A 16,889-nucleotide genomic window follows, 5' to 3' on the forward strand; every position below is an offset into this window, starting at 1 on the left:
GTGCTGCTCGGGCTGTCCTGCAGGGTGCTGCTCGGGCTGTCCTGCAGGCTGAGGGCTTTGTGCCTGCGCAGCTTGTATGGCTGCTCTGCACAAGAGTGGAGTTCAAGACATCTGTCTGAGGCCAGGCCTTTGTGAACCGGGGGGAGGTTGTCTCCTGTCCCACGGGAGACAGTACAAACTTTTATCCAGAATAGTGTGGGATGTTTACGTAAGCAAAGCATCTGAAGTCACCCCGAGCTGTTGCCTAACGTGGCCTTTGAACAAAGCAGGCTTACTGTACCTGCAGATCTTGAAATGCTTTTCTCTGTGCTGCTTGGAACCAGCTGCTCTTCATTTTAAAATACATTTTGGCCAAGTATTAAGTTTGATAGTGCTAACAATAGTATTATGAATCCCAAGAATTTTGGTCTTTTAGGCCAAGTCATGGTCTGCCTTAGGCTTGTGTTGTGATGAAAACTGGCCATGAAAATTCTAGGCTAAGGAGGAAGGAAAACTATAAATTAAAAGGAAAAAAAAAGTAAAATACAACTTCTTGTCATTTTGGCTACGGTAGCATTTAGGAAAGTTGGGAATTTTGCATTTAACTTAATTGAAATACCTACTGGAAAATCCATCCTAGCTTGGTTTGCCTTCCTGAGCTACCCAACCACTTGAGATAAATTCATTTTCCCATGCCATCTTCTAAAAATTAAATTTAATCTGGTCTTAATTTCTGTTTCATCATACGCACTGCCTAGCTATCTGTAGCTGGAGCCTTCCCGTCCCCTTCACAGGAAGCACATTTACGTAATTAGAGCACCAGAGCAGGAGTGATGCGTGTGAGATCCGCTCCTGGCTCTGCCACCGTTTTAAAACAGCCACTTTTCTCCTGCAGTCTCAGTATTGATTCTCTTTTCTCACACAGTCAGTTACCTGCTGTCAGCTTCCCAGTTCCAATATGCTCAGCAACACTTGTCCTCTTTTCCCAGTGCATTTTATGGGCCAGTGGTACAGACATTTTTGGTCTCTTACTGTGTATTTTTGGTATTTGTTCATTCCCGAGTTCGTAGGGTTTGCGCATTCACCGTGGGCAGACTGCGATTTAGGAGCACGCAGTGGCTGAGTTTAGATGTTTGTAAGCTTTTTGAATGCATCTGAAAGTCTTTTATGGAATCAAAATAACCCAACATCTGCTCATATCCTGGTATTTTTAGTTTCTGAATAGAGTAAATAAATATCCTTCCTTCTGAGACGGCTTTTATCGGTGGATTTCAAACTACTTCAGAAAGCAAATTGATACAATTAGTAATGTAATCTGTGAGTTTGAGAGACTGTGTTTTCATATTGTGTTTGAGAAAATGGGCAGAGATGCGAAGTGCTTTGCCAGCATCTGGCACAAGTCACCTTAAGCCCAGGATTGAATGCAGATGTGCCGCTTGTCCCAGGCCCATGTTTTAGTCATCAGGTTATTCTTCCAACACTCAGAACCTCCAGCATGTCTCCCTTGGCCTTTTAAAGAGTTCTATGTTCTATCAAAGAGGCCAGCATAATGTACTGCAGAATCATTTAATCGTTGTTATTTTATGTGCAAGTAATTAAAGCATTTCTGGTACTCTGTAAACGTGTTGCTAGATCAGAACTATGAGCTGATCAAACTGCATTACTTGCGAACAGCAACACTAATGCTTTTAATGGAAACCGCTATTAATCTCTCTGGCTTTATTGGTATTTATCCCCATATGGTTACTTTCAAGTATCCGCCTGTGGAGTACAAACCCTTTACAATGCGTATGAAGCTTTGAATGCACCCCGCCAGTCTAATGAGGCTTGGCTTTTATTAAACTAGCTCATTTCCAAGCAAACATCGTGATCACCAGGGAGTTCCTGGCACCCTCCCGCATGAGGCAGTGGTTTGTGCTGATTGCCGCCGGGGCTGGGATGCTGATCGAGAGGAAACACTGCTCTCATCCAACATTACGAATGTTGAGTTGACATCCTGTTTGTTTGAAGGGGACTTGCCAAGGCTGAGCAGTGGAAGCGACAGGGGAATAAAAGGACTGAAACAGGATGTCTGGCTGACAGCAGGCATGAATCTAATGCAGAAGCAGCATGGAGAGGTGAACCCGGCCACTTTGAGACCCAGTCCCACTGAGCTCACTGCCCTTTTGGGAAGGGACCTTTCATTGATGAGCCTCCTAGACAGACGTAGCTGGTGGAGGTGGTGGTGTTAGCAGGAGAGAGGAAGCGCAGCATTCCAAGAAAAAACATCTGTTTGGGAAGGACAGTAGGGTCAGAGCAAGGCATGCTTGTTCTTGGCTTTCTGAAGGTTGGATGATGACTTTTATATATGCAGAGGTTTGAGCAGCGTCCTGAATATGTTTCCAGGTGACAGGTAAATTCCGTGGGGGAGTGAATCCTTTTACCCGAGGATGCTGCGGAAATGTGGAACATGTGCTCTGCAGCCCCTTGGCTCCCAGGTAAGAGAAGCGTTCTCAACTGGAACTGAGGAGGTAGAGTAGTTTTTGGTACAGAAGAAGAAAATATGCTTGGTTGGGCTCACAAGTGAAAGACCACTGACGAAATAACAGGGAAGTAAAGCAAAACACTCCTGAAGCCAGAGCCCTCAAATAGCTGCTTCACTGTTGCATGGCTGTAACCTGTCCAAGCAGTTGCTTTCTTCATTTATAACCCTCATCCTGGAAATGTTTGTTTGGAATGAGCGTGTCAGATTGTATCAGGAGCTGACACTCGTGTCTTCACCAACTTGTTTATCCAGTGGGTTTCAGTGACAAGGTAAGATTCTGTATGTTACCATATTCCCAACACGACTCTCTGCACTGTACAGTCAATGTCCAGGCACTCTAGTCTGCTGGAGAAAAGGAAGGAATCTAAAATCAGCCTTTCTCCTTAAGACTTAAATCTAATTTAAGGCTGCTGTGGTTTTCAATCTCACTGGCACTTTCATTATCATGAAACAGATTTTCAACGAGGTCTACGTCATGGAACTTGAGATTTTATTTATGGCTTTCTATTTTGGGGAAAATGGATTTATCGTTTCACATTTTGAAATCAGGTTTTTAATGCAGTAGGTCAGATGGAGTATAAATATTCTAGGTGCTGAGCTGTCCAACCTGCAAACATGATAATAATCTTACTACAGAAAGACTTAACTGAGCCCTTTCAGGGTATTGGGCAATTCAGACCTGACACTATTATCTGCCCTTTTTTTTTTCTGTTTGCTATGCAACAAATAAGTCCTAAAAGACTGTTCAAATGTGGAAATCACATCAAGATACTCAAAGAGAGACAGATATTCAAAGTTGTGAGACACTCCTGTTAGAGAGGGGTGTGAGTACGCCCATCACGGCTATTCTCAGACTTTCAGCAAACAGAATGTTTGTATTTTGATAAGACCTGTTCAGATTGTCCTGTATAGTGAAAGTCACTGAGCCATCACTACTAGAATGTCCCGTTCAGTGCATAAACCAGAGAAGGCTTGTGTGTGTATCGATATTTATGCATTGTACAGCCACTGCCCAATTGCACGTACAGAATCTAGTCCACTGGAAAGAACGCAGGTATCTGAAGTCAGCCATTTCCCTTCAGACTTGCTGCTTCCCGTAGACCTGTCTGTTTCTTTTACCTCCATTTATTGAACACTCTAAACATGCTACTGAAACAGTTCCCGGTGCGGTAAGCTAGACCTGACAGCACATCATCTTCTCCGTGTTAACTCCTCATGTGCTGGGTCTTATTCCCCCAGTCACCATCATCCACTGCAGGGAAGCACTTTCATTTTAACTAGGTAAGAGCTAGTAACTCACTTCCACTGGTGACACACCTCTCTTTCTGTCTACACGTGATCTATGCTGTTGTCCATCAGTGCTTCAAAAACTGCTTGGTTTTTTTTTAAGGCATCCTCTCCTTTTGCTCACTAAAAAACATTGATCTTTTTAGTTATCACATCCATTGAAATAAATGGAGTTTGCTTACCTAGATTCTGACACATTCTTAAATCATACCCTGAAAGCAGGAAGATTTTCTTGTTTCTATGCCTTGTTCTTAAGTTATTGTTTATTTTAATGATGACCGTTGAATAATTGATCAGGTACATAGTTGAACCTAAGAAAAAGCAAGCTGTGAGTGTGAAGCCTCCTTTCCTCAGACCTGATTTATCTGAGCGACAGATCACAGTGAAGATCAGTGACAATGGGATCCAAGCCAACCTCAACCGGAGCAAGGTAAGGCAGCCTGGAAGCGCTGCTTTTAAAGAGCATGGATTGAGCATTATCAAGCCTGGGAATGAAATCATCGTTGAAAATCTCTTTGAGATGAAGCATTTTGATATAGGTCATCTCCGTGTCATATACTTCATCCTCACAGAGTAACCCAGGAGCAGTAACAGCAGCTCTGGATCCGGTAGCAGCCCCTTCTGTAACTCTGTAGTAGGATGCCTTTGGGCATCTTTTGGAAGAGCTGGCTGTTCTTTGCAGGAGTTATTTCTGTCCCAAGAGTTGCTGCCTCTTGGTGTTCAAACTAAATTTAACAAACCTAACACTGTGCGGGAACCCTTGTACCACCAGGTCAGCTGTCCTGCTTCAAAGAAGGTTTTGAGCTTCCAGACTCCAGGAAGGCTTGTGGTCCAGTGAAAGGAATATTGGCTCAGAAGCTGAGTTCTCTCCTTTTTTCGGTTTCTTTTGGCATGAAATAGAGACAAGGATTTGTTTAGTTGTGTAAAAAGCAGCGGATTCAAAAGAAGCCACCTTGCAAGATTTTCGTAGATAGTTAACACTCTTTGCATAGTTACTTGCTAAGACCTGCCTGGGAAGTTGCTGAAAAATGCTAGAAAACACCGCTATCTTCTACCACGTATTAACTAGCGTAATGATAATGGTATTTAGAGAGTGCAGTTAGACTAGGATGGTGCATTTAAAGTTCTACTGGCTTGTTATGACAATGCTGATTTTACACGTCAGTCCTTGTCTGCGGTGGGTGCTAAATCACGTTTGTCGTTTGAGGTGTAGGTAGTCCTTGTTTTGTTGCACAGAACCCTGGCACATGCTGTTATTTAACCAGGTTGAGGGGAATGATTGATTCTTTGGTTATTTTCAGTCTAAAATTAGCCTGGAAGGTCTGGAAGACAAAAGTATGGATGTGCAACCACCTCTCCCACCCAAAGGAGATCCAAGCAAGTACTCTGAGCTAAAAGGGCAGCTGGGGACCAGTGAAGGTACAGTTGGATGATCAGTGTTTTATTTTTATTAATAAGAAAATATTTCAGCCTCTTTAAAAGGCTTCTGGTATTCTTTCAAAACAGTAATGAGATCTGGGTGAAAGGGGTTTTTTTCTATTTATAGGAGTTCTGAGCTAGGGGAATAAACAGCAGGGAAGGGAGAGAAAAGTCAGCTTGAAGTGGTTCGTTCAAGCATAGGTGGAATATTTCGTAACAGTTCACAGAGTTTTTAAACCCTTTTAAACCCCTTCTTAAATTTTTAATCAATTTTAAAATGAAAAAATGTCATTTTGAACCAAGGAATCAGAATTATTAGCATAAAATGCTTAGGCATTATAGACTGGATTATTTACTTTATGAAAATGTGAAAAACCTCTCCTTTTTTGACAAAAGTGGTAGATTAATTAAGCCCAAATATTTCAGATTATGGCAAAATTACTACTCACCAAAATATGTCACCCCACTTAATGTATTATACCGTGTTTCTTCTACTCTTTAGACTGCTGATCTGGCAGGAACCTGGTGTTATTTCCACAGGGCCCCATGGCTTTGGGGGGAATTCTGCAAGGTTTTTTCTTTCGAGATCAGATCTATTTGCAGAGGACCACAGATACGAAGGAATTAGGGATGATAGCTTTCTGTTCACACATTTTAATAAAAAGTCCTTTTTTTTTTGTCTTTTACAGAAGGTGGCCTTTCACCCAAACTCATCAGCCCTCCTACACCGGCCATGTACAAGTATCGACCGGCTTTCAGCAACAATCCCAAAGTCCACTACCACGCTACGGCCGAGCAGGTGAGTGAGCCTGGGAGAACATGCTCCCAGCTAACACCAGGCAACGTGGAGCTGAGGATAAATTCACTGCAGGGCTCTAGCGAATGCCAGAATGTAGAAGTAAGTAACAACACTTGGCATCGTTGTGCGATCGTGAACATTTTCCCTGTGCCCCTTATGAAAACATGTCTGCTTTTGCAGCTTTCCTCTGTGGAGCCTGGCACATCTGTCCTGCTGACAGGCGGGCACTGCTGCTCTACCAGTGTCTTGGCCTGATTCTGAGATGCTGAGAAGTGTCACCTCCCATTGGCTTCTCCTGACATAGGTGCCAACTCGCATTCGCTTCAGAGGGAGCTGGGCATGGTTAGCGCTTTTCTGGATCAGAGCCTTTAGCCCGCGGACAGCATGCTCAGTGATTCCTTGAGATGCTGGCCTGCAAAAGAAGAAGAACTTTTAAAGCATCCCAAGAGAGATTTTAGTTAAAATTAATGGAAGATTCCTGATATTTGACCTTCCTTAGCACCTTTTCAGCACATTTTGTTTTCTAAATGGTGAGAAAAAGCCTCTCTGCTTTAATTAAGCTTAGGTATTTAATTTTGAAGACCTATGACCAGAAATACAGAATACCAGAAATTGCTGAATACTCATAGCTCTGAGTGAAGTGGGTAAGAGTGTGCTGGTCCCCTGAGTGTTGAAATGAAGCCTGAAGTATTTCTGACTCAGCAACCAAACCAGACATCCCTCAGCTCAAGAGCTATTTGTAGAAAACTTGAAGTGCATTTTCCAAGGGCAGTATCGTCAGATTACAATCTGATTTACCTTGACTGAGACTTGAATCTCAGTTTAGAAGGTGTCTCTCATCCTGTGTTTTCAGTGTCGATGTATTAACATACCTATTACTGTCACTATTATTTAGCACTTATTATGAATAACTCCTCCATGTTTCTACGGTGATTGTCCAAACGCGGAACAGGAGTTAGGAGATTCCTTGTAACAAACGTGTGTCATAGCTGGGCTGAGAGTCTGAGAGCAGACCTCCAGCTCTTTTCTTCCTGTGCACTTACCATGGAGAGCAAACCTGCACTTACGTGTCATTGCCTTCTGTTTCTCATGTTCGCCTCTGTTTTAGATCACCATGCAGGAGGGACACAGTCCAGGGGCTCTAATAGAAGAGGATGGCAGGAGCCTCGATTACCAGTCTGAGCCCAGCTTGGACATCCCCAGTTACCGGAAGAGCTCCCTCCACAAGACCTATCAGTCTTCCCCACTCCAGATAGATTCCTTTGCCATCAATTCACGATCCCTGAGTCTGAAATCTGCTGGCAGGAGAGGGACAGACAAAGTGCCCCTTCATCCAATAAAGTCTGAAGGGACGGCTTCCACCCCTTACAAAAGCATCTTTTCTCCCAATTCCCTGTCAAACAGAAATGGGAGTCTTTCATATGACAGTTTGCTAAACCCCATGTCACCCTCGGGGAGGAAGTGCATCGCCCATTCTGCTGTCAGCTCCGTTGGGTACCACTCCCCGTATTTATCAGCCAAAATGTGCCATCTGCGGGGGAGTGAGCTGCAACGCCAACCACCACAGAGCTTCAGCCCAGTGCTGGGGGGACCAGCTCCACATCAGCGAGACCCCTCCCCAGTGCGCTATGATAACCTTTCCAAAACCATTATGGCTTCCATCCAGGAGAGGAAAGAGATGGAAGAGAGGGAGAAGCTCCTCCACTCACACCCTGATTCAGTGTTTGCAGACTCGGGTGTCTATGACACCCCCAGCTCTTACAGCCTTCAGCAAGTCAGCACACTCTCTGAAGACCCACGCAGCATGGCAATGAGATACGGATCTAGAGACAATCTGATGGCTGCTACCAGTTTTAGCACAAGGAACCCTATACTGCAGTCCTCAGTGTCTTCACTCTCAAGTGCAATGACAAGAGCACCAAGGACTTCCACAACCTCTCTGCAAGCTGATTTAGCCAATAATAATGTCCAGTCCCATCAAACACTACAGGGCAGGGTGAGCAATGGCTCCTACAAATCCCCAGGCCACCAAGTCCCGTCATCGCCCACAGGGATGCCTAGGTCACCCTCTTACGGAGGCCCGAAGGCTGTTTCATTTGTAAACACTGTGGAAGTCACAGAGGTGCAGTCAGTGGGAGCACAAAGGTATGTACTGCTTCAGGTGCTGCTTAGCAGTGGGAATCTGTTTGCAGGCAAGTGCAGAGCGCTTTGCTGGAGGTGTGACCCAGATCCCGTGTTTGCTATAGGCCAGCCAGCGTGGGAGGTTCGTGGGTGCTCTTCAGTTCCGTGACACCCTCATACCAACTCATAACGACAAAATGTTTGTACATTTGCTGTAACTTGAACTGCAGGTGGTCAATTAAGTTGTAAAAGTCATAGTGATTTAGTGTCTTAGCTGTACTGGAATTTGCAAGCTAGGAGGCAGATTACACCTCCCGTTATGCACAAGAGGGTCGGGCTGTTTCGGTTTGCATCCCGCCGATGATGCAGTATTTCAGCCAAGCCAGGGCCTGTAGGGCTCATCAGAAACATCTAGGTGTTCTTTGCATCTGGCTCCTGCTGCACTGTGCTGTCCTCTGGTTAAGGTCCCCCGTTTCTCACTCCAGTCGTACCCAGCATTTGTGGGAAAGTTACTGAAATGTGGGAGAACCATTATTGTAGGTTTCCTGAAGTTTAGTGCCAGCAGTTTTTCCTCAGTGTTTTCAAATGAATTGTAGTTGTTAAGGCGATTTGTCTACTGGCAGAAAAATGTGACTTCCAGGAGGGAAGTTACATTCCTCTTCCTGAGTATTAAAGAAACAAGTCTGTTCCAGTGACAGGAGACCCGTGGACATTCTTTTACCTCTCCGCTCCCGTCTGAGACCTGGATGTGTCAGCTGCTGCTGTAGAAAGACGCTTGTCTGAACAGCTGGTTGCGCTTTCCCAGTCTCTGGTTCTTGGTTGTGCTGTCAGCCTGTTGGTCCCACTGCTTTTACACTGTGCTTGTGTAAAATGTAGAGCCTGTAAATTCAGTTCAGTTCAGCTCTTTGAAGTAATGAAAAATACAGTGTTTGGCAAAAGTGGTCTGGCTGTTAAAACAGCTACAGATCCCATCAGATGTTGAAGTTGCAGATACACGATACCCTTGAAGAGCATCTTTTTACTGAAGTTCCTGAAGTCAAGTACCTGTATTAGTACACAAATAGCTTAATAAACGTGAAGTTTTTTACCTAGCGAAGTAAACCTCCCACAGGCACTCTGTGCCGCGTATACCCAGCATGTTTTCTCTGGGTATACTTGTCCTTCTCCCCTCTCCCCTAACAGTCCCCAGCTCTTTCCTGCATTGTTTCAGGAAGCAGACTGTGTACTTTTTCAGCACTGAATTAGGGCTTTTATAATACAACAGGGTTTTAAAAAAACACACAATATTTTTTTTATATTTACATATGTGTGTTTCGCTGATTCAGATGCCCACGACTCCATTCTCTAGTACAAGCACAGCTTAAACTCGTAGCAGAAGTCGGTCTGGTGGGAGCTGGTGGACCTGCTGCTCCAGCTCCAGGATTCAGCTGTCAGACCAGGATGCCACATAAAAGTGCTTTCAGTTTGGGAGCTATTCCGAGCCTTTCAAGAGCTGTGTGGAAGTCCGGGGTGGTTTTGCAGACACATGTAAAGAAAGAAATTGCCTTTTGAATGCAGTTGATCTATCAAACCCCCTGGCCTCCAGAAAGAGTCAGGGTGGTCTGTAATAGCTTAGGCTGCCTCAGGTGGTCGGCAGACAGGAGGTATCCCCTTCCGGAAGGTATTTCAGCACCCGGTCACTGCTGCTAGCATGAGCAAGTCTTAAACTTCAGACTGAGGCCAACCCCAGCAGACCCCCGCTGTGCAGCAGTGAGAATACAGCAGCCCCCGGCTCTGCTGGCACTTCCAGAACACGCACAAGTTCTTTGGTAGGCTTTCAGCTAATTACTTTGTGAGTCTTGGGCACGAGACACATTAAGCTTTAAGGTGCAGAGGCCTAGATTTAGAAGTTCTTTTGAGGAAAGCCTGTTGCCCCTGCTCCCTGGCAGTAGGTCATAAGAAGGGAAATTATTTTAAAGAGTCCTCCCGGAATATGGTCTTTAATGACAAGCATCCTAGAGTGCTTCATGACTTCATTCAGTTTGTGTCTTCTGTCACGAAGAAGTCTTACATTTCACCTCTCAGGATTTTCAGAGATGAGCAACATAACTTCATCTAACTGGATATTTAACTGGGAAGTGGCTTTTCAGAGTATTTGATTTCTCATGGTAAGACACGGTTTGGCTTAAGGTCAACAGTGGTGACAGTTAAACCCTCCCACATCCTACAAATGCTCATGCAATTAGTTTGGTTCAGCAAAGCATTTAAGCAAGTAAATGAACAAACGTTTGGGGAGTCTGATCCACTAACCTCATGGCCAAATGAATTCTCTCTTTCAGTGGCTCTTCAAGCTTCAAGCAGGTTGCTCCCATGCTTGAATATTTTGCAACACTGGGACTCAGGGTAACAGGGATGATTGTTTACCCTGAATGAAGCCGTTCTGTTATCACATTTCGGTCACTAACATCGCATCTTTTGATACTTCTTTTGATGCAGGGATGACATGCAGTTGAAGACACCTCACAGTAAAATAAATGGACAGCCAAAAGGAATATCCAGGTTGGGTTCAACATCAAGTTCCCAGGGGACACCTGTCAGCCCTGCTAGACACTCAAATGTTAAGAAGGTGTCTGGAGTTGGTGGAACAACCTACGAAATTTCAGTGTAAAGTAAAATTAATTAAAAATAAAGAGCCATCCACTCAGCCAGCCATGAAGCTAGGAGCACTGTGAAGACTCAAATAACAACAAAGAAGGAGCAGCAGCAGCCGGCCACTCTCCTTTTCTTGTTTTGGGTTTGTCCTGTTTTCATCTTTCTCTTTTGGCCAAAAACCAGCTGCAGCCTTATTCTTGAGGGAATAAAATTGTACAGTCCATCAGACTCTTCCTGAACCGACAGGTGGGAACTGGCTATGACCTACCACCACAACCACGAAGCGGATTTCTTTCATGAAAGAGAGTGCTAAAGCCATTGTGCATGTGTTTTGTCCAGCAAACCTGTTGTGTACCAGTTGTGCTGTGAAAAAGTACGGTCAGTCTGGGATCATTCAGTTTTTCCCATGCCCCTTCCCAGTTCATCTGGCAGCGATGTGTCCGGCAGGAGTCAGAGGCCCCACGGCTGTTTTCCTGCCTTCCCGTGCTGGGCGGTCTGCGTGTGCAAGGACTGCTCCATGTCCCCCAGGCGCTGCAGGTCAGTTCCTTCTCCTGGGAAGGAGCAAGGCAAGAGCACTTGGGCCACGAACGCCGTGTCATCTTTAAAAGCCTGCCTGGTCCTGGAGGGGAGCGGGAGAAAGGATAGCAACAGCTTCTCACTGTCTGCCATTCGCCTCTCTGTGTGTGAAACCGTGTGTGTATGTGCGCGCGTGTTCGTCTCCCGTGGAAAAGGACTGCAACACCAGTAAGGATCTTCCACTCTGACCTCTTGCTCCCTCTCATTTTTAAAGGCTTCTCTGACTCTGAAACAAAACCAAGCAGATAAGAAAGAAAATGTTTGGATGGGAACATACTTTAAACAGCTGTCAGCTGCTTTCCCTGCACCCTCCTTATTACCTGCTGGATTTAGGCAATAACACAGTTTACTGCCTTGCCCTGGTGCCATCCTGCAGGAAGGTTACCGTGAGCTGTTGAATTTACAGTGTGTGTAACTGAGCCAAGTGTACATCTAAAGGATATACATTTTCTGTCTGCCTAATTACGAGCACATTCCCTCTGGTCTTCAATACTGTTAGACAAAGGATTTTCCATTTGGGTTTTTTTCCCCTGGGGAACAGCCTTTTAAAATAATATCAATCAATCAATTCTCTTTAACGTTCTGAGGTTTCCTTTTCCTGTCTCCAGGAAACTACATTTGCTTTGTTGGATTTAAAGACAACTTTACTATAAAAAATAAGAAAGTGGTGCAGTGCTTTTCTCACAAATATGAGGACTCTGGCCAAGCTAATTTTGGGACAAATGAATTGGTTGGTTTTTTTTTTCTTTTCTCCATTTCTTACCTCCTTTTCCTTCCTGTTCAGTTACCACCTCAGAAGTCAAAGGTACTGAGATCTGGACCAATGCTAACTAGCCAGATGATGTGAGCGATTAAGAATATACTGAGTGACTTTTGCCAGAGTCACTGAAAATGATTATTTGCCACTGAGCCAGTCAGCATACAAAACCTCGAGTTCCCACCTGGTTCTCCTGGTGAATAGTTTTGACGAGAGAGCTAAATTAATCATTTTTAAGCATATTTGTTTCAAGGGGTTGAATCCTTTTCAGTCCTTGACTATAATGGAGAGCTCTCCAGATATTTAGTAGCAATTCAGAATGTGTTGATAACACCTTCCTTGTTTTCATGTATGTTGAGTTTAATTATTCCAGAAGGCAAATATTGACCTCAGTTTTGCCTGGTTAAAATTTATCTTTAGATATGATAAATCTTGGCATCTGCTGCAATACATGCTTATTGCGTCCCTTGTATATCACATCACTTTTTGGAGAGGAAGGTTGAAGACAACATAAGAAAGTTAAGCATCTCTGTGTGGCCTGAAGGGAGACACCTGGAAAGCAAAGCAGGCCAAAGTGATGAGAGAGTCAACTAGAAATCAGTGGGCATTTTATTGCCTTGGCATCATTTTAGTTGCCTGCTGCAGGGACGGGGCAGAGCACAGAAGCAGTAGTCTTTCTATGCAGATTTGCTCACTGGCATGTAGAATATTGTCTTTACGTGGAGGCACCACAATACCAGAAAGATGCTGGCAAACTGGATCAGGTACAGATGGAGCAATACTTGTTAAAGACGACTGGACGGGCTGGCTGGTAAGATTTAAAGGGCTAAAACTGAGTCACTGGCTAAGCAATGAAGTGGAAATTGAGTATCATAATTTTACAAATATGTTAGTTAAAAGATGTAAAACCAAAGGTAAATCAAAGGGTTCTCACTGGTAAATAATGGTCTACATTTAGAAGGGGGCAGAAAAGAGGGAGGGGAAGGGGCCATGGAATAGTCTTCCAAGGCAGGGTATCGGGGACCAACTATTTAGGACAGTCAACTCTATTTGGACAAATCGTTTAGAAAAATTTCTGTAAGAGGTGAGCCTGCAGGGGCAAGGGGCTAGACCAGATGGCCTTAGAGATTTCTTCCATCTTTAACTGTTACTAATCTGCAACTCTACCCTGATGTTAACTCCTCAGGAAGATGCAGAGCTTCCTCAAGGACTGGAATTCACTCTGGTGCATAGAGTGTCACCAGACTTACTTGTTTTTAAAGTATCATGTATGCCATACATGAGCCCTGAAAAAGGGAATGCGTGACACGCTGAATTTGGGCTGGAGAGCTAGACAAGGGCACATTTTATCATGTATCTTTGAATACGTACATGAAATTCATGCAAGCAAGGCTGAAAATTTGCACCAATGTAATATTTGAGATTTGCATCCCAGTGATGCTCCACTTGGATTGTTCTTTCTCCTGCATTTGTAAACGAAAAAGCTACTGAGGAACTTGAAGGGCCAAAGAGCCTTTGAAGTTAACTACATTAGTTCACGAGGAATTTCTCAGTAAGACTAAACACAGTATTGTGTGTATAAAGCACTGATACCCAGGGCTGTTTTGACCTAGTTCACGGGGGGTGAGGGAGGAAGGACAGAGTACACTGTGTCATTCCAGGTTCAGATGTAAGGATGATATATTTTGTGAGTAGTTTTGCCCACAGTTGCAAGACACTTGGCTTGTTAATAGGTTTACAATGGTACCAAAGTACTTTTTTTTTTTTCCTTTTGAGGTTTGCATGTAATTCAGTGCACATAGCCTGGAGTAAATTATTCAAATCTTTGGAAAGGATAATCTAAGCGGAACTGTTAACAGCAGAATGCATGCAGCGAATCCAGCCTCATTTTCATCCAGGGCACTGAACCTGCAACTATTTTCTCATAAATCTAAGTGTCTGCTTCCAGAGCTCCTCTTGCAGGACTGGGGACCTATTTATTAAGTCTGATTTTGGAGCAGAATCCAGCTCCTGGTACCATACAGTTCTTCAGGCAGTGTTTACAGACACTGCAGGCCAGATCTTCAACTGGTGTAAATTGGTGTGGCTCCATCAAAGCTCTCTGAAGTGATGCTAATTTACAGTAGGTGGAGATCAGCCATGAAAATCCAGCACAAGTTAACACGTCTTGTAAAGTAGCTTCTTTATTTTCATCATGTTTCTTTCATGTTTCAGAAATCTTAAATCTTATCGACATGTTTTTATTTTTAGCTGTGGATTGTATTACTGATTTTAAAAATGGCAATAGTTTTTGTTTAGTTTATGCATCAATGTTCATTGCATATTGCATTTTATTAGCTGTTTGTTCCCTGTTCATACACTCCCATTTCGCCTCCAGGTTTTCATTGTAGTACAATCTGCCTTGAAAAGTTGGATCTGTGTATCTTTAATTGTATAATAGATCGAGTATTATGAAATTAAATGTACCTTACTACAAGGGTGGGAGAGAGAGGAAATATTTTTACTTGAAGCCTTAATATTTTCTTTTTTTACTACTTTGTTTGTTGACCTCACAGGAAAGTCTGAATAGCAAAGGCTTTGAAACTCTGGGCCAAATACTGCACTGATGTACAACCAGCATTTGGCCCCTGTGTCAAAATGGGATGCAGACATAACCTGAAGTGAACAAGGGAGAAAGCCTCAGGGTGGGATATTTTCCTGAAGATCACTAATACAGTCTCAAAAATGTGTCTGTAAGCAAGTACATTAAAGAAGTCTTCAATTTTTAAGAAAGGAGATAGCAGGAACTGCCCTGATATCTTACATTTGCATTTTCTTTTAAATTAAAAAAACCAAACCAAAACAACTGTAATTCCTGCGTTTGGTTGAAGTCAGCCCTGAGGGCTGCACAGCGCTGCGTGTTAGTAGCCCTGTGCAGCGCAGGACCTGTGTGGTGTTGCTGTTCTGAAACTGCTAACCAAGCGAAATGTTCTGCCAGCTTGGGCTAAGAGAATCACCTCATGAGCGTGACGGTGGCCATTCCTCAGACGATGCCTGTTCTCCTATAAGCCTAATGTGGAACTTGCAATGTGGTTTCCTTTGGACTCTCTCTGTGGTCCATACTAGATATATATAGATAGATAGATATTCGATATTTTTTTGGGGGGGGAAAGATGGGGTCAAGGTTGCTGTCTCTGACAGTCTGGAAAGTCAATGTCAAACTGTTTTTATGGTCTGTATTTCACCTGTTCTGACACCTTGAATTGTTGGAATGTATCCATGCAGGCTTTGTGGAGCTCTGTCTGTAACCTTTTTTGTGGCTCTCGTAATACATATATATTTTTTAAACCTTTGAGTCACTTCAGTACTTTCAAGTCTCTGGTTTACCCGATGAGTCACGCCTCAGATGCATTCGTTTTCCGAGATGGTTCATGGTGCGCAGCCCTTTTTCAATTCCCTTTGTGCAAAACGTGAGCTGAAACAGCAGCACTGGGAAGGCCGGTTCCAGTGCAAAACCAGCAAGCGACAGAACACTGGAAGAAGTGGCTGCAGGTTAAGTCTTTTTTTAAGGTGCTTGTGGTAGAGTAGAAAATATGCTGAGTCTTTAGAAGAGTGTCTCCTAGTTACGACCAGGCTGTGAGGCCACAGTAAGTGGTCCATGAATCCAGTAAATAAAGTTGCCTGGACTGTTTTTTTATTAACGTTGTGGGGTTAGTAGGGATCCCATGGTCCGGCACAATTGCAAATCATTGCTACAGAGTAACTGTGGAAAAAATGTTATACTGGTATTTGTTGAAATGTTCTTTCCAGGATATCTGGATTTCCACATCCCGAAGATGTACAGTTTCTGATCTGTCTTCCTCTCTATCTGTTTCTAGCCTTTGAAAATATGATCCGTCAGACTGGCTTGTAACACGCAGCTGCCAGAGCCCTCCTAACACAGCAGCTGCGGCAGGCTTTCTGCTGCCGTGATTTGCATATGTAGGCTAATTACATTAAGCAAGGATCCATTCAAGCACGTTCATTACAAATGCCGGTTGTTTTTAGGTGCTGCCATGTCTTCACATGGCAGAGATGACGTTATATATAAAATGGCCAAAAGTGTTACCACCAGGCTTCACTGATGTTGGCTACATCAGACAGAATTATATAAGCTCATGATCTGGTTTGGTACATTTTATTTCAAGACATCTTGGCTTACAGCGATCTTGCCTTTCCTCTCTCCAAGAAATGGATAAATCATCCATGTCTGCATTCATTTCTGCATTATTGGTTTTTTAATTCTGCAGGACAAGTTTCGTGTCACATTTTGGAACATAATAAGGAGAGAGACAAAGGAAACTATTTATACAGGTGATTGAACGTATCTTTTAAGAGAGGAGCGGTTGTTTAATAAATAGATTAGAATTACTGTCAAAATAGGTTTTGTTCATCTTGTCACAATAACTTGAATTTTACAGCAAGGCTTATTTCACAGCTGATATCTCTGTAACTCTGAAACATTTTTAAAATGTCTTGGGAAATACGATCTACTTTTACAGATCAAAAAACAGTCCTAGAAAAGTGATGGTACATTTTACAGTGCCTTATATATATGTGTATATATCTATATGTATATATATAATGCCTATATGTATATAATGTGTACATAACTGTGTACATATATTCAAGTGAAACTAGTTACAGGTGTCCCTATCTGATGTATTTTAAATGGAACTGATCTGTGTTGATTAAAAAAAAATGGTTGTATCAGCAGCAAAATACAAAACCAAAAATACTTACTAAAACGTAAGCAAATAAAATAGAGTGGAAAGAGT

The 16,889-nt window shown here is 43.3% G+C and overlaps 1 protein-coding gene across 1 annotated transcript in view; it reads left to right on the forward strand.

Moving 5' to 3' along the window:
• ZDHHC8 (zinc finger, DHHC-type containing 8) overlaps nt 1-10,776 on the forward strand; it is a 20,760-nt gene extending 9,984 nt beyond the window's left edge. The window contains exons 5-10 of the mRNA XM_010141718.1: nt 2,365-2,456; nt 4,088-4,220; nt 5,092-5,209; nt 5,899-6,008; nt 7,117-8,153; nt 10,605-10,776. Coding sequence (XP_010140020.1) covers nt 2,365-2,456; nt 4,088-4,220; nt 5,092-5,209; nt 5,899-6,008; nt 7,117-8,153; nt 10,605-10,776 — 1,662 coding nt within the window. The remainder of the gene's footprint in view (nt 1-2,364; nt 2,457-4,087; nt 4,221-5,091; nt 5,210-5,898; nt 6,009-7,116; nt 8,154-10,604) is intronic.
• Nucleotides 10,777-16,889: the final 6,113 nt, after the last annotated feature.

Source organism: Buceros rhinoceros, unplaced genomic scaffold, assembly GCF_000710305.1.
Source record: "Buceros rhinoceros silvestris isolate BGI_N320 unplaced genomic scaffold, ASM71030v1 scaffold37978, whole genome shotgun sequence".
Classification (NCBI taxonomy): Eukaryota; Metazoa; Chordata; class Aves; order Bucerotiformes; family Bucerotidae; genus Buceros; species Buceros rhinoceros.